This window comes from Lytechinus variegatus, chromosome 4, assembly GCF_018143015.1.
Source record: "Lytechinus variegatus isolate NC3 chromosome 4, Lvar_3.0, whole genome shotgun sequence".
In the NCBI taxonomy this organism is placed as follows: domain Eukaryota; kingdom Metazoa; phylum Echinodermata; class Echinoidea; order Temnopleuroida; family Toxopneustidae; genus Lytechinus; species Lytechinus variegatus.
This window is the reverse complement of record NC_054743.1, coordinates 42,208,574-42,226,903: the sequence shown is the minus strand read 5'-3', so window position 1 is coordinate 42,226,903 and position 18,330 is coordinate 42,208,574. Positions and strand designations below refer to the sequence as shown.

Genomic DNA, 18,330 nt, shown 5'->3' with positions numbered 1-18,330 from the left:
TGTACATTTATTACAAACGGTGACACAACCTTTAGTTCCTTCGACAATTGCTCTTGGCTTGATATCAATGATTTGATTGCTTGATTTAAAAAAAAACAATGTCATGGTCAAATTCACGGGTTGCCATGCCCCACTGAACTGAATGGAAGTGTACTCTACATCGGCATATGCTGGTCAATCCCAAAATCATTATCTAATTGATATCAAGTGGCTCAGAATGGGATATTAGGTGTTTCAAGAAGGCCCCATCTTGCAAAGAGTAATGATTGATCCGATCAATCGTAACTATGGACGGCCAGCAACGTCATCATCTATTATGCATGTTCAAAATATTTTCTAGCTACATGTATGATGTATATTCATGCATTCATTGTTTCTTGAAAATTCACTGCACTTCTCTTTGCATACAGAGGACATTGTGCAATTTCTTTGTCAAAAATAATCATGACACTGATCGATTTCCATAGAGTTACGATTGATCGGATCAATCATAACTCTTTGGAAGACATTGCCCTGGTATTCCATGAAATAGAGCCATCCAGTATAATTGTTCTTATATATCTTCTCCCTCAAACAAATCGTGTTGCTCATTACAATCGGTTAATATGACCTCACTTTATAAGAAATGTGGCTTTCATGTAGATCTCCATGACATCATTTAGTATCACTGCACCCAATGCTTTGCATTGCAGTGTATTTGATTATTGTGCTCGTACATGTAATATATTTCGCTCATGTGCATTTGACTCTTCAATGTGGAATCAAGATCTATACAGAGTACCCAATAGGATATTCATCAGATTTTGGTGCTTTGTGCAATATTCTCTCGTACTGCACAGGCAAAGGTGATACATTTGTTTCTACTATAATTGCTCCAGGCTTTATTTCGTCTGAGAAATAGGGTTGTTGTAGGATTTTATGTTGGGTTTTATAGTGTTAGGTTTAGGGTAAGGTTTAGTGTAAAATCCAGGGTTGAAGTTAGTCATTCGATAAGGATGTGGAATTTAAAGCAGAGTAATTGTTCCATGAGCAAATGTCATGGAACCCAGGAAAAATCAAGCGGATGAAAATATGAATTTTTGATGCATCGTTAAACACCCTATATAGATAATAACATGTGATGTTGAACAGTGTAATTTCATTCCTTCATGCTTAGAATTCTAAATGAAATCGTCCACAAGCTTCTGCCATTTGAAGAGCGCAAGGATCAGAGAGACCTTCAGGAGATCAGCCAACGCCTGATGGAAGCAGCCAACACCATAGCAGGGTCATCACTGGAACAGACTACGTGGCTCCGGAGGAATGTCTCTGTCAAGATCAATGCTTCACATATCTCAGAATCCGATGCTGATGGTAGGTCAACTACCCCTTATTAGGGAATCTTCAATTTGCAGATTGGTGTTCGATAAAGCTGTTCGTAAGTTATTAGTAACTTTATGAACGACCGGTGATCCTATCTTGCGTTAATTTGTGTGCATCAAAAGTTTATTGGTGGTGATGAAGAACCTAAGAAACGATTACCAGTTGTTTGGAAGTCCATCATATCTTACAAACAGCATATTGAAACACCCAACAGGTTCACTAGTGGACTGATTCTACATCGGTTGTGGTTGAACACAAATGTGAAAGACAATTATGAAAACAAAACACCATGGAGACATAGTTGATAAAACAGTGGTCTTGCATTGCCAAAAAAAAGAAAGAAAGTTGAATGCACTGTACAGGTTGGCGTTGGCTGATCTCCTGAAGGTCTTTTGGTATGGCATTAATCTTACTCAACCAGTCGTATATTTTCCAGTTGTGCGTAACAAACTGGATTGTGAAACACCCACCTGGCTCCCTGAAACTATAAATTCATCCATCACTTTGCCCATGTTTCTCCTTTTCAGCCTCAGATTCAGCAGTTGGTCCAGAATCACCTACAGAGGGCGCTGTCAATAATGGCAACAGTCCGTTGACCACACCCCCAATCACAACCCCACCTGCACAACAGTCCTATTCACAGTACAGCGTTCAAGCTCTCACTCTGCTTGCTGAGGTAAAGATCTTGAATTTGTTTTTAATATTAAGCAGATGGTAGTAAAATTAAATCAAGCAAATTTCAGAAGCCATTTTCTTGTATTCTCCGTAAGTCCTCAAACCGTGTGCCATAACCATGATGGTTTATTACCACAATATTGTATTATTTGACAGACAATGTTCACATTATTGGACAGACATCATCATCTTGATTCAGGGGTAAATAGATGGCAAGATACATGTACAAAGGGGGTGCGTATACACTAACAAAAAGTGTTCACAGAATTACGTCACCCATATGGAATTGCTGACTATCAGATTTCAATAGTCTCTAAACAGATATATTTCACATCATGGAGGCATTTCATGAAAATTTTTGTCTGTGATTTTCACCAACAGGGCCCTGTTTCAGAGAGATTTTTTATGATGACTAATGTTCAATTTCTATAACAAGTTCACCATCAGCCAATCAAATCATAATATTAGTCAGTAGCTTAAAACTGTTGTTGCAAATTTGTTATTCAAACAAATTTTATGAAGTGGGCCCCAGATGTTATAAGCTACTGAAATCCTTACATCTGATTGGCTAAGAGCAAGTGAAAAATCAACCACAGTAGGCCATGAAATACCTGGGTCCCATAACTCAATGGTTTAATAGCGATTGATATTACGCTTGATTTTCACGATTAATTGTACGTTTTAGTCAATGCAATCAATCGTAAAAAGTCCTATGATGATTGCTAAGCTTTGTTTTACAGGCCCTAGGAGAGTAGTTTATCAGAAAAGTGTAGCAGACTATTTGTGAGGTCAATATTGCGGGGGCGTCGTGGTGTAGTGGTTAAGACTTTCGTCTTTCAATGTGAGGGACGGGGGTTCAATTCCCAGCCATGGTGTGTTCTCCTTCAGCCAGAAAATTACCTACATTGTGCGGCACTCGACCCAGGTGAGGTAAATGGGTACCGGCAGGAATTTATTCCCAAAAAAGCTGTGACCACCGGATCTGGTAGACTAGCTTAGCCGGGGTAATATAGGAGTGCATTGAGCACCTAGCAAGGTGGATACATGCACTCTATAAATCCTATATTATTTTATTAATTTTAATCGCACATATTTATTTCTTGTAACAGTTGATGGCTCCATTACTAGACATGGTGTATGGCAGCGATGAGAAAGACAAGGTCGTCCCTCTCCTAACATCAATCATGCACAATGTTACACCATACCTCAAGAACCATAGGTACGTCTATCCATCATTCACGAGCTTCATATCTAGTTTTGTTTTTTACTCCCCCCCACCATAGATATTAGCCTGTAATCTTGAAAGATGTTTCAATTGTACCATGATACTAAACCGTGGACTCTAGTATATATAGACTTTTGTACATAATTATGCTTATTTCATCGTGTTCACTAAGAAAAATCCAATTAATTGCATGCTATTGGCAAAGGTTGCTGAAAGAGAAACGTGATTATACAAGAAATGTGCATAATCCATGGTTTTGTAGTGCTGTTGACATATTTTCAGATGTCAAATAATCAAGTTTCACTCTAATGTACACTTTGCCACTCTCATTTTATTTCACAGTGCCCTAAACATGCCTAGTTTCCGTGCCTGCACTTCTCTGGTATCAAGTCTCAGCGATTACCAGTACACCAGGAAAGCTTGGAAGAAAGATGCCTTTGATCTCCTTGTAGATGCTTCATTCTTCCAGATGGATACATCTTGCATAGGAGGGTGAGACTTAAGTTTTGAGAATATGTACTTGGCAAAATTGCAGATGAATTGCATTGAAAGAACAATACAAAAGATTCTAGTCATTTACACAAACAACGTTGTAATATCCATGAGCACTGCAAGTTGCCAGGGATAAGGCAGGTAAACTTAATTACTAGTACATTAAAGGACAAGTCCACCCCAACAAAAACTTGATTTGAATAAAAAGAGAAAAATTCAACAAGCATATCACTGAAAATTTCATCAAAATCGGATGTAAAATAAGAAAGTTATGGCATTTTAAAGTTTCGCTTATTTTAAAAAAAATAGTTATATGAACGAGCCAGTTACATCCAAATGAGAGAGTTGATGACATCACTCACTCACTATTTCTTTTGTATTTTATTATATGAAATATGGAATATTTTTATTTTCTCGTCATTGTCATGTGAAATGAAGTTTCATTCCTCCCTGAACACGTGGAATTCCATTATTTTAACACTGTGCTTCAGGCAAGGAGGTCCTAATCGTCAAATTCGTAAAAATTGAAATATTGTATAATTCAAACAATAAAAAACAAAAGAAATAGTGAGTGAGTGACATCATCGACTCTCTCATTTGGATGTAACTGGCTCGTTCATATAACTATTTTGTTAAAAGTAAGCGAAACTTTGAAATGTCATAACTTTCTTATTTTACATCCGATTTTGATGAAATTTTCAGCATTGTGCTTGTCTGATTTTTCTCTATTGATTCAAATCAACATTTTTCTGAGGTGGACTTGACCTTTAAAGGATTCCTTCCTCTTGTATCAAGTCATAGTGAATACCAGTATTCCAGGAAAACTTAAAGAGAATGATGCCTTTGATCTCCTTGTAGATGCTTCATTCTTTCAGTTCGATTCATCTTGTTATAGGAAAACCAGGCATTTATTAGAATTCATTCAACAGCTTTGATTAACCTCTCGCTTCAGTCTCATCTTGAACCACACTGGCCCGAATTCACAAACGTAGTTTTTAAAACCATCGGTTGAACCCAGGGTTTGTGCAGATTTCCTGTATAAATTACGCTTATTTACCACGTATATTAAAAAGTTTTCAATGCTGATGCAGTGCACCAATTTGACGCCTGTTGCCATGGTTAAGTATGCTATTTTATTCATGAGTCCACTGTTTTAAATTAATAGTCCACTCTTCAAACAGTGGACCAATTAGTAAAATAGCATAACCATGGCAACAGGCGTCGTATTGGCGCATTGTGACGAAAGCGCGCATCACCACTTGACATTTTCAATATGCGCGGTAAATAAGCGTAATTTTTACAGGAAATCTGCATAAACCATGGGTTCGACCGATGGTTTTCAAAACCACCTTTGTGAATTCGGGCCTTTAACATTATCTTAATACAAATTAGTACAAATGGTTTTCTTGTACCTTGACTTATTTTCCAGGTGGAGATGCATAATTGACAATCTCATGACACACGACAGAACAACGTTCAAAGATCTTATGAGTGAGTATAGCAATTTGGCATGCATGTATCTCAAAATCATACAGGATTGCCTCCAGAATATGGCCGTCCTACATTTTTTTAATTTGTTTTGTAAAGGGGCATTCTAGAAAATAGGCATGTCCGACCCCCTATACGTGAGACCTTCATGAAATTTTCTGTATTTGATTTTTTGTTGGAAGTCACCTATTGATTATAAATGTAAAGCTATCAAATCTTACACACTACAATTATTGCGTCCATGCAGCTCGAGTAGCAGCCTTGCAGAACACATCCCTGAGTATCTTTGCCAGCAAGGAGCAAGAGATGGAACAGAGAGCTCAGCTTCTAAAGAGACTAAGCTTTGTTGTGTTCTGCAGTGAGAGAGACCAGTATGTAAGATCGTTACCTGATATACAAGAACGGCTGGCTGAGAGTCTTAGACTGAGCCAAAGCCCTGTTGTTCATGAACAGGTTAGTTTTCTTGGTGTCATCTTTTCAATATTTTATTTTCAATTTGCAGAAAATTTGATGGATATTGTTGATTCTTCTTGATTTTTACTGTTACCCTGTAATGTTGGCCTTTACTATTAATGTATAACATGTATGATAACACACAATACAAGAATTTATTATTGTTTTCATCATCATTATTATTATTAAAATTATTGATATTATTATTTTTATCATTACATTACTATGACATTAATATTATATCAAAGGAATGTTTTATTTGTTAGGGGATAAAGACAAGAAATGAGATTTTTATTTTTCAAACAGCATTTGAGTATCTTATTTCTTGACATTATTATTATGATTCAGCCTCATTGTTTTCAAAACAAATTAAACTTAAAAAAATACTTTAACTTTTTTGTTGTCTAATTTGATAACTTGCAGAAGTTATTTTCCTTTAATTGTTCTCTTCATTTTTATCAAATTTAATCTCATGGAGGATATCTTAATCCCATGGCAGACATTTAAAACCCATGGTTTTAATCCATTTATTTTTTCTTAAAATAATGACACTCTGATGAAATCTCACGTAAAACATTGATTTATACATCTCAATGCAAAAAGTAAGTATTTAATGCAATTATTTTGTATTGTCGTCAAACACAGGTGTTCATGTTCTTCCGAGTTCTCCTCCTTCGGGTTTCACCTCATCATCTGACGGGTCTATGGCCTACCATGATCACTGAAATGGTAAATACTCTCATTGATTGAAGAAACATTTGTGTATTAGCATTGAATTTGAGTGGTGGATGGAACGAAGCAGGGTGACTGAAAGGGTGACTATAAATCACATGAAAACTTTCGTATGTTTGTTTGTTTGATTTTTATTTTTGGGTTCACAATACATTATAAAAAAAAATTTATATTGTTTGCAATATTTAAGATAATCCATAATGTATACAATATAAACATAATACATAATTAGAAAAAAATAGTGTTGGCATATACCTCACATTTTAATAATAATAATAAAAAGGAGCATTAACAAATTAAAGCAGGAGACCCTATGTATTCTAAGCCTCGCCATCTTAGGTTAATAGATTAGTGATAAAAATTGAAGTGTTTGCCTTTCTAGATAAATGATAGAAAAAAGGTAAAGGACTAGCGTATGTGGAGGGTCACAGAAAGTCGACAAGTGAAATTAGTTAGAATAAGTGTAGAAAATGTGTAATTTCAAGGACATTCGAAGACCAATACTTTATGGCAGATTTCAGTTAATCAGCAGCTTGAGCTAAAGATGAGGTAGTGGTGTTAACAACCTGTGCCATGGGAATATACTGTATGTCAAGATAGATATTGTTCTGTAAATTCTTATACCCTCCTGACAAGATTACATGTTTTGATTCTCTAGGTGCAAGTATTCCTTCACATGGAGGAGCAGTTGGCTAAGAATGCCCAGGACGGTTCTAAACGGTCAGCTTTGGTCAGTTTCTTCCAGCTTGGTTCTAACGGTGGCAACCCATTGAAGACATTCCTTAATCTCTACCTCGCTGCTTCAAAGTTCCTTGATCTCGCACTGTGCTTGCCTTCCGAATCCCTTCCTCAGTTCCAAGTGTAAGTCTAGATGATGATAATTTCAAGTTTCATGAAATATTGAATTGATTGATTGAATTTATTCTCATATTTTACTGAGTAAATAATGCAATATCAACACAATGTAAAACAATACTTTTGATTATAATAATACAGAATACGGTGTTGCTAAATAATTCAGTATCGCAAATAATGGCATTAGATCATACATGTAACAATGTGCTGCCCAGGTGAGGTGAATGGGTACCTGGTAGGAAAAAATTCCTTGAATGCTCAAGCGCCGGATCAAGGTAGCCATGCTCAAGCCGGGGTAATAACATCGTCATGTAAAGCAGGGCCCACTGGGAGAAAAGTTTTCAGAACTGAAATGGCTGCCCTGGGTAAAATACGAAATTATTATTATTATCATTATTAATGAAATATGGTCCGTAGGTTATCTTTAATAACCCTTTTTTGTCTATATTTTCTATCCTGTAGTTACAAGTGGGCATTTGTTGGTGAGAGTAATGAAGGTGATTCCCAGACCAGATTTGTACCTCATATTGCCAGAGTTACCAAGCTACTTAGAGCCAGGAAGAAACAGGTAGGTGTAATGCATTCACTCAATGATCAAGACAGCTCCTGACCCCCTGTTTTGGGGTGGTAATTATATGACCTTTGCCCTCTTTTTTTGTCATTTTTCTTTTTGGCAATTGCTGCAATAGTGATCTTTGACCTTTTTGGTTGGTTGTTTGCTTGGCAGAAAAATTTTGTGCCCCAGCTCAGGTTTCCCATCAAGTCATTGACTTTAGTTGTAACTGATACTAACAGCCTTTTGCTACATGTAGCTTCATTAAGTCCAAATTCTTGCATTGTATTTCAGGATCCGAGCCTGAATCACACCATCATGCAGAGAGCGAGCCAAGGGCGCCCCCTGTTGACCATGCACCACATCCGGTCGGTAGAAGAGCTCCTTCCTTTCTTCAATACCCTGTGCAACATGCGGCAGCCGTCCGCCTCGAGACCTGCGACCACCTCCCAGGGACTGACCGTGACCGCTGGTAGCCATGACAACAGGCAAAACAATGTGAGGGACGACGGGGAGGAGGTGATCGTCATGGAGAAGCAGGAGAACGGTGTCCAGTCTGCGATGGCTGACGATGAGCTGATTGAGCATTTGGTGGAAAGAGATTTCCTCCTTATAGCATGATGAGGAAGCAAGTTTGGTTAATCTTCGGGCTTTATATTGTACAGTACACACGGGGCTTTGGCTTGTTCTGGCTTGATCAGGCTTTATATTGTACAGTACATATGGAGCTTTTGGCTTGTTTTGGCTTATTTACAGGCCCAGTCAGTGAATCTCATTAGGCAACTAATCAAATGTCTGTGTTTCGTCTTTTAGCTGGAATCGCACTCTAGTATGTGCTGTACCTTTTCATTGTTAACATCCAACATAGTAAGGTTTATAGGCCTTATCCACTGTAATATTGAATAGTACAGATTCATAGCTGTTTCATTCCCAGGAATCTAGAGACCATTTCATGAACGTTGACATCATTGACAAATCATCCACTCACAGACAAAGTCACCAAAGTTCTTGGTTTGGTTTGGTGGAGTATCTCGGTTACCATGATTGAAAATGTCACTTATTAGCAATCTTGTCAGAATGAAACCTTTGTTGAAAGATGGCTGGCAGACAATGCATACCAAGGTATTCTACTTTTTTTTTTACTAAAACCACTACATGTGGTATTTGGTATGCATACATGTAAGCAAATCTCACTTGTTGATATGTCTGGCAACCCTGTCACAAACTACCTGCATACATGTAGGTCACCAAGGATTCTTTTTAATATGAAGTAAACATAAAATTTGAAAACTAGCCTATTAAAAGCATATAGATGCATATAGATACCTGTAGAAATTTAATATGTATATGGCTGCATTTTGAAAACGACATGTAGGTTATGGTCAAGTTGTATGGAAGAGATCCTTTATATTATAGTTATTTATGACACAACCAGCTGATATTTATTCTTGTCAGAGGAACTTCCTTGTTTCAAAGTACAGGAAATGCTGCACAAACGTACAAAGCATTCTGGAGGTTTTGAGAATATAATCTGAACATGCTTTTGAATAGTCACATTTTAAAGATCTAATAACATCCTGAAGTACAGCGATACCTGGGGGGTGTTTCACAAAGTTTAAAGTATGACTCAAGTCGCACTAAAATGCCGATGCATACTTGATATGCAACGCGCGATCTCATTGATAGATATGCAGTAGTGCGCATCCTCATGGCACGATCTGACCAATGCAGTCAAGCCTTTCATACCCTACCCAACTTGGTACTTAAGTGGGACTTAGGTCATACTTAAATCTTTGTGAAACAACCCCTTGTTTTGTATGAGAGGATTTTCATTTGTGTATGTGAGACTTTAATTTCATGTTATTTTTCATCTGGCATTGGGCATAATGCATCAACAGTTTTCTTTTACAAAGTCCAAAAAATTTAATATCTACTGTACTTTATGTTGAAGTTGAAAACAACATGTCGGTATTTTAATTTTGGAAATTATGTATGAAAAGTTTGGAATGATTTATTTGACAAACCTTTACAGGATAGACTTTCATTCATTACACATTCATCAAACTTCATCCAGTAGTTTATTTGACTGGCATCCTGATAATTATTTGGTGGCAAGGCTGAAAGATTTTGTAGATATATACATTTCTGTAGCTTACAATTTATTATAAAATCTACTAATTCAAAAGTATTATGCCTTGCCTTAGAAATATATTGCACAAGAATAAATTTGCTTGTATCCACTTTTCTCTAATTCAAATCTTAATTTACACGTGTCTGCCATTTGTGACATCACAATAGTTTTTCCTATGAATTGTAGAACATCGTTGGTGGGCTGTTAAATCCTATGTTGCTCAAAATTTAAAGTATACATAGATTAATGCAGGAACTAGTAGACTGTTTTAGACAGTATGAGATTGCCACTACAGCCATGATTTTGAAATGCTGTTGTATCTCAAATGTCCTCATATTTCTTAGATGAAGTTTCACAGCTCACCGATGATATACTAAAGCCTTGAGAAAAAATCATCACCTTAGATCATAATTAATCAACACTGGTATTCTGAAGTGCAATATTTTTATTTCATATTCATGTTTAGGATGTGTTTGGAAAAGAAAAAAAAATGTTCCATTGAATGTGTAGAATTAGAGCAACTGTAGTACCCAAATTCTCATTAACCAACAAATCAAATGATATAAATGATGTATGGAACTTTGATTGAATAGTTCCTTGAATAATTGATCCAATTTTCTTCTACATGTTTAAGTATAATGTTACTGATAATGAGAAAATATTTAGTATTTCATTCCTAAAAATTCATCATCAATGTTATTTGCTGTTACTTGATCTAAGCAAGGCCTAATATGTGTCTGTTTGTTAGATAACTTGATTGATTGGTTGATTGATTGATTAATTGAGATATTTTTTACGTGATATATCTATACTTCACAAAAAATTGTCTGAAGTCTTATGCTGCCAAAGAACTTTGTAATGCATATTTTTCACTTTAATTTTAGTTACATGAAGTCATTGGTATTACATTTACCAATTGTTATCTGTCTGCATTGTGCACTTGTGCTAACATTCAACTTAAGTTATCATCAATCTTCTCAAATCTAGGGACTGTGTCATTATATCCATTAGCATTGATGTTCATTTCACAATGTTGCCCTTAGCCAATACTGATTTCAGGTGCTCTTAACAGAGCGGCGTGGTATAGTGGTTCTGACTCTCAGCTTGTAATCAGAGGGTCGCATGTTCAAATCCTGCCATGGCCTCGCATCCTTTGGGAAGGCGTCAATCCACACTTTGCCACTCTCCACCCAAGTGTTGAATAGGTACCCGGTAGGATGCAAAAGCCTATGTAGTACGCCTAGCAATTGAGTCGTAGAATGCTCTCTAGGGAATGGAAAAAGTGCATACATTGTATGTTGGCATGCGAGGATCCAATGACCGGGGTAATAATATATCTGTAAAGCGCTTAGAGATGTTCCAATTCATTAAGCGCTATATACAAGTGGACAATTACTGTTGTTAAATTAACCAAACATTTCCAAGAGGTTTAGTAAATTACATGTGGGCATTTGATATTGAGAGTTAAGCAACTTGATTCTCAGACTTTTTTTTGGGGGGGGGTTGCACAATGAAGTGTGACTAAAAAAAGTTGTTTAGAGCCAATATGCAAATGCTATTTAACATGTCATCTCGTAGATGAAGATGGGGTAGCATGCTCCGTCTAGCTTGATCTGACCAGAGCAGTGATTTGTTATCTACCACACGGAACCGAGAGTTTGTATGTGACTGTTATTTGTTAATCCCTTTTCGTGAACCTATTCCACCGTGCCCATGTGGAGATGTCCAGCATATTACCATAGTGACCAAGCTAATCCATGTCGTGCAGATAATTTCATTGTGTTTTAATTTGCACAATAATATATATTTTGTAACAGGAAAAATTTTAATGTCTAAATCTTTTATAACACAATGCTGTTTTCACTAATAATCTGTAATGAATGCTTTTCATTTTCATTCTAATTCATATCATTCCATCCTAATGCATGAGTCAATGTCACAAAATAACTTTGATGAATACAAAGGATATCTCTTGTAAACTAATAAAAAGAAATCAACATTATTTTTGTAGGTATAAGTATACACATAGATTAATTTGGGATTTTTTTTTCTTCCAAACTGCACTTGATTTTTTTAACCTATTTACAGAAACTAGGTTTGCTGTTATAAACTTAAGATAATGGGATTTTAAGGTACAAGAATGTGGTAATCAATTAGTTAAATAATTAGAGTTGATCTAGGGAGTCTACCACTCAAAACTTTCATTGAAAAAAAAGAAAAACAAACTGATGTAAAGAAAGACAATTTATACAAATTTTTTTTATTTTATTTGGGGGTTCCATATTTGTACAAAAAAAATTATCTGCCTTTTACAATTTATATGAAATGCTGCTTGCTTGATACAGTTTAAATGCATATGAAACAAATGGGATGTTAGATCTTGTTTATGGAAGCGTATAATTAAAATTATATTTTGGGTTTTTATGTACAAAAACATATCTGCCTTTTGGACAATGAAGCACGAGGATTACTAGGTTCGTATTTTATGAAAACAATCTCTATAAGTAGCAAGTGATTATGATGTTGGAGCAAGGAAAGACATAATAGAATGCTACAAAGAAGCCACCACATTTTTTTTTAATGTTATGGTGTATAGTTTTCATCACTGAAAGTGACTATATTATTTATATGTACATATTGGTGAATATATTTTGGTGCATATGTACCGTATAGTAACATTATTAGAATTTTACAGGTAGGTACATTATACAGTACATGTAGAGAGTACATGTAACGTTATTTTCGTCAAGTGGTACATGTATCATTTAAGCCAAGAATAGAATTTTATGAATATTTACCGCTTTCCATTCTTTCTGCAGGTAACTTTGAGTTTCGAAGAAAAATATAGTTCATTTTATTGTTGGTAAATGTATATGCATACATGATCTCAATGAAACGTCAGTACTGGTATGTGATTTACTTTTGGGACATTTATTTAAATTGATTGTACAAATGTACTTGCCTTCCTATGACATGAAATCTTATATTTCTATTTTGTGTATATAGATTATATACTTTCTCTAGCCTCATGGAAATCTCATATGCTTTATGGTCTCGTTTTCCACAAAATCAAAAGAATAATTATTTGTCTCGTTTATATTTGTGAGAACTGTCCAATGTGTTGGATCTGTGTATCTTGAAAGGCTTAATGTTTTCATGTGGCTGCCTATAGTAGGTTTGGAATGGTGAATGAAGTTCATTGGGAAATAAAGAAGGAAACATAATATTTCAGTGTTTCTTTGTGACTTGTTAGTGATAAATCTTGTTTAGAGATAAGATATATCTACGATCTATCTCGTTTGTTTGTCCATTTTTTGGTGTCCTTTTTAGTCCTTCCAGGGGCCCGTTGCAGAAAGAGTTGCAATCAATCACAACCCTAAAAATCATGCACAACTTGGTTTTCAACCAATCAACAGCGCGCATTTGGGACTTGCAATTGATTTTTTGACTTGTGTTTAAACAAAACTCTGCTACGGACCCCAGGTGTATCCACTTTTGTTTATTTTGCTATCTTGCTCGCCAACCTTCACTTGCCTCTCTCCTGCTCTAATCCTGCTTCAGCTGTTCTTACCATCTACGGTCTATGAACTTTACATTCATTTTTTTTTTTTACAAGGAAGAGGGGCACAGAGAACGGGAAAGAGCCCCCCCCCCTCCTTTATTCTTCAATTACACCTACAGACAAAGGGAGAGGAAAGAGAATACAATAGAAATATATATACAGAGAAATGGGGGGAATGGAAAGATGTCTGTTGCTCTTTCATACACTTTCAAGAGACCATTCTCTCCATCGAAAGCCATACCTTATTTTCCCCTGAACCCCCACCACCCATTAGCAACTTGTTTTCCCTCTCTTGTAACAGAAGCTATGAAGTGCCCTCTACTTGTCGAGATATATTATCTCCCCAACACAAGACTTATGAAATGCTGCATGTCAGCATGGCGACATAATCTTGTAAACACTAGACTCATGAATTTCTTTTTTTATGTAAACCTGGCGAGAAACATCTCGCCAAGTTGACATATAAAACGTGTGTCAACACGGCAAGATAGTTTAATCTCACCAAGTTGACATGTAAAATGAAGATGGGGAGGATTAATATCTTAAGCCAGCCACACTGGATGTGGTGCATGCACACTGTGGATATAGAATTAATTCTCGCCATTTACTTCATTTTCAGATTCTGTATTCACATGATAGTTTTTTCTTTTTTAAGTGTTAGATATAAAAATTTAACAAATACCAAACTGAGGAAGCAGATTTCATACATGAATTTTATTTAACTCTCCTTACTGTTTTCAACAGTCAGATATGCAACAAAAATAGTATAAAATTACTTCTTTACCATAATCACATTGCATGTGATGAAGAAGCAAAGACTGCTAAAAAATAAATATAAATATGAATAAATAAATAGATACAAATTATTCCATACATCTAACAATATTAACAATTTATCATATGGAACTCCAAAATTCAATGCCACTCCAATAATATATTGGATTATGAAAACAAAATAACAATAACGTACATGTACATGTAGTTCAACACAGCAAGTCTGCACAATTGAAAAATTCCCTTTAGCTTGACTGAATAAACCATGCAAATTCTTATCAAAAATTTTCAGAGCATAATCACTTAATGACATTGGTTTTGGCTATCCCCAAAATGGCATAATTTGTGAATTCTGTGCATGAGAATTCAAACCTTATTTCACAAGGAGTAGGAATGACATAAATTTCAGATAAATCATTTCATGGTGTTCTCTAAAACCACACATTTCATTATCATATCAAATAATGAGAATCATCTTTAACAAATTATATGCATAGAACAAAAAAAGTATACTTACATCACTACATGGTAGTTCACAAGAATTGAAATAATTTTTTGTCCAGTAACTAATATCTTTATTTCAAATGGATGATGAAACATGTATATGTTCAGTCAAAAATGAAAATCCTAATTTACAAAGACAAGTGAAAATAAACTGAAAACATTTAGGTGAAAATAATATGTATACACATACAGCTATCTGTTTAAAATGGCAAGTTCTTTTCTAAAAGCTATGGGTATAACATGTACTTAAATTGAAAACTCCTTGGCCCGTATTCGATAGCAGGTTTAACTTTAACTCGGGTTTAAAGTTGTGGTTTAAGTATGAATAGCCAATTGTTGCATAAATCACCAATGGTAGAGATATCATATTTCTGCTCATTTGGCCCTCAAATCATTCAGAATTGTCTTGGACGTATAAATAGATTATTGTCTTCACTATCGATGAGTCAGGAAAGAGCACAGTAAACATAAGAAACATTCAACTTAATAAAAAAAAAATGATACTTTTGGCTTCCCATGCTTAAAGGGGAATCCAACCCAAATAAAAACTTGTTTTTATAAGGAAAAGAAAAATCAGACAAGTTGATAGGTGAAAGTTTGAACAATATTGGACAAACAACAAGAAAGTTATGAATTTTTAAAAGTTGTAAATATTGGTAATCACTATACCCATGGAGACTTCAAATTGGCCACATATGGGATGTCATAGTGATGTAAGGCAAGGACTACTCTTCCATGTACTCCAATACATATTATGGCTAAACTGTAATTTTTCCCAAAAGTTTTATTTCAAATTATATTTTTCTTTAATGAGGACATACTACAATATACTACCTGGGCTATATTTAGATTACTGCCCCAGGGGAATGGGTACTTAGGAGAAAACCACAAATCCCTGATAATAAAGTACATGGCCTATGGGAAAGTTGTCCTTGCCCCTTGTCATAATTTACTGACACAGTTGCCAATTTGAAATCTACATAGTATTAGTGATCTCAATTTTAAAGCAGCTGTAACTTTCTCATTGCTTGTCCAATTTCTTTCAAACTTTCACCATTCTGTTTAATTTATTTTTCTCCTTCCCAACATAACATTTTATGGCCAAGGCTGGATTCCCCTTTAAACAACTTTAAACCTGCGTTTAAGTTGAACCTGACTTCAGAATACAAGCCCTTGATTCATAATATGTTCGTGTAACATTAAAGATCAATGTGACAAAGCAATCTTAAATATTGCAAATCTAGTAAAATCCCTAAATTTCCATGCAGATAAAGCTTGGCAACACATGCTAATGAACACGTTTGATGGGGCAAAATTTCACACACATACATGCACTTTTTTTAAAATTGGATTTTGCTTTGATTTTCATGATTTTATTACTGTATTGTTTCATAAATTAAAAAATCCTAAAAAAATTGATATGTAACCTCTTCCAACTGGGCATTGCGGCATGCGCCTGTAATCCGAGCCATGTGGGGAAGTTACAAATTGATGCTGAGGTTCGAGCCCTGGTCATGTTTTTCGGATGGTGACGTTAAAGGTCATTCCCAGACATAATAATCATATCTGATTGATACACGTCTGACAAAACTCAAATACACACACTCTGCCAATGTTATACTTGCAATAGAGGGAACGGTATTCAGAAGTCAAAATCGGCATTAAAATGGCAGAAAATGTTTAATATCAGCCAAAAATGCAGTCTTACTCATCGAAAAGCTGAAGTGTGCATAATTAAATAGGAGTGCAAACAGTGGGTACCATTGGGTTTTTTGTTTTCAATGACAAGACTGTTGTATTTCATTTACAATATACCTGTGTATGAAATAAAGTTTTTACTTTCAAATATATTTTTTCCCCTAAATTTGGTGAGATATTTTGCACACTTGCATGTAACCTTTCAAAATATATGAAGCATTATCAAAGAAATTCAAGATTGCAAATACAGAACCTCCCTTCATACTACATCTTGTATTTCATTTACAAAGTAATATCAGTATCGTTGTGCCCCCAAAAAAGCTAGGGCTTAAAAAAATATTCAATTATATGGAAGTACAAAATCTATCATCACATTAGAAAAAAAAAACACAATCCATTTTGAAGAAACAGAAAATAATCAGAGAATAAACCATTTTAGCCTGAATTTTGATATATGAATTCAGCTGTATTCAATACATGGAAGAAATATTTAAAAAAGTTCAAAGCAGTATTTCAAACTTTAAGATGAAAAGTACTTAAGACACAAATAATTGGCAATGAGTGGAACTAGTGCTGAGCGATTATCAAAACTATGCGATCTGAAATAATATTGAATATTCAATAATTGTTTTACGATTATGGTAATAAATCATGGCAACACAGTAAGACCAAGATATTGTTGATTATGAAAAGTTAATCACCATTTATTGACCACAAGAGCTGCTTTGTATTGCTCTAATCCAACTCAAAGAAGCCTTACATTTTCCCCTTCCCTGATCTTACAGTATTTCAGCTGATATATCCTGTTATTGGCAATATTTTGCAGGAGGTGCCGTGGCCGAGTGGTCTAAGGTGCCTGGCTATACATGAAAAAGTCTGGGGTTCGATCCCCGGCCGCGGCAGCTATGCCCGTGAGCAGGGCATTTAAAGGACAAGTCCACCCCAACAAAAACTTGATTTGAATAAAAAGAGAAAAATTCAACAAGCATAACACTGAAAATTTCATCAAAATCGGATGTAAAATAAGAAAGTTATGGCATTTTAAAGTTTCGCTTATTTTCAACAAAATAGTTATATGAATGAGCCAGTTACATCCAAATGAGAGAGTTGATGACATCACTCACTCACTATTTCTTTTGTATTTTATTATATGAAATATGAAATATTTTTATTTTCTCGTCATTGTCATGTGAAATGAAGTTTCATTCCTCCCTGAACACGTGGAATTCCATTATTTTAACACTGTGCTTCAGGCAAGGAGGTCCTAATCGTCAAATTCGTAATAATTGAAATATTGTGTAATTCAAACAATAAAAAACAAAAGAAATAGTGAGTGACATCATCGACTCTCTCATTTGGATGTAGCTGGCTCGTTCATATAACTATTTTGTTGAAAATAAGCGAAACTTTGAAATGTCATAACTTTCTTATTTTACATCCGATTTTGATGAATTTTTCAGCATTGTGCTCGTCTGATTTTTCTCTATTGATTCGAATCAACATTTTTCTGAGGTAGACTTGACCTTTAATCTACAATGCACTTTTATCTTGCTTTCAAATAAATGGAAAAGCTATAGGCATTATTGGTAACTAGGTGTGAACTTGTTTAAAAAAAAAATATTTCCTGGTGATAATCAACTACATGGAACAAATTGCTGACATCCCTATAAGTATAAGCAGTCAAATGTTAGTCTAATTGTTTTTGTCGGTAAGCCTAGTGAACCCCAGGAACACGGGCCACTCACCCCAGAAAGAGATCTTCAGGAAATACAACTGATATCATTGCACTGATTTCGATGTTAAACACCTGTACATGTATATAATTT

The 18,330-nt window shown here is 35.2% G+C and overlaps 1 protein-coding gene across 2 annotated transcripts in view; it reads left to right on the top strand.

The window, feature by feature from the left end:
* The window catches only part of LOC121414092 (protein dopey-1-like), a 34,765-nt gene extending 26,294 nt beyond the window's left edge, over positions 1-8,471 (top strand). For both annotated transcript variants that reach the window (XM_041607153.1, XM_041607152.1), the window contains exons 18-27: positions 1,157-1,353; positions 1,890-2,038; positions 3,147-3,256; positions 3,605-3,754; positions 5,184-5,245; positions 5,490-5,695; positions 6,341-6,424; positions 7,086-7,288; positions 7,745-7,850; positions 8,130-8,471. In XM_041607153.1, the coding sequence (XP_041463087.1) occupies positions 1,157-1,353; positions 1,890-2,038; positions 3,147-3,256; positions 3,605-3,754; positions 5,184-5,245; positions 5,490-5,695; positions 6,341-6,424; positions 7,086-7,288; positions 7,745-7,850; positions 8,130-8,456 (1,594 nt within the window). In that variant the 3' untranslated portion in view covers positions 8,457-8,471. The remainder of the gene's footprint in view (positions 1-1,156; positions 1,354-1,889; positions 2,039-3,146; positions 3,257-3,604; positions 3,755-5,183; positions 5,246-5,489; positions 5,696-6,340; positions 6,425-7,085; positions 7,289-7,744; positions 7,851-8,129) is intronic.
* Positions 8,472-18,330: the final 9,859 nt, after the last annotated feature.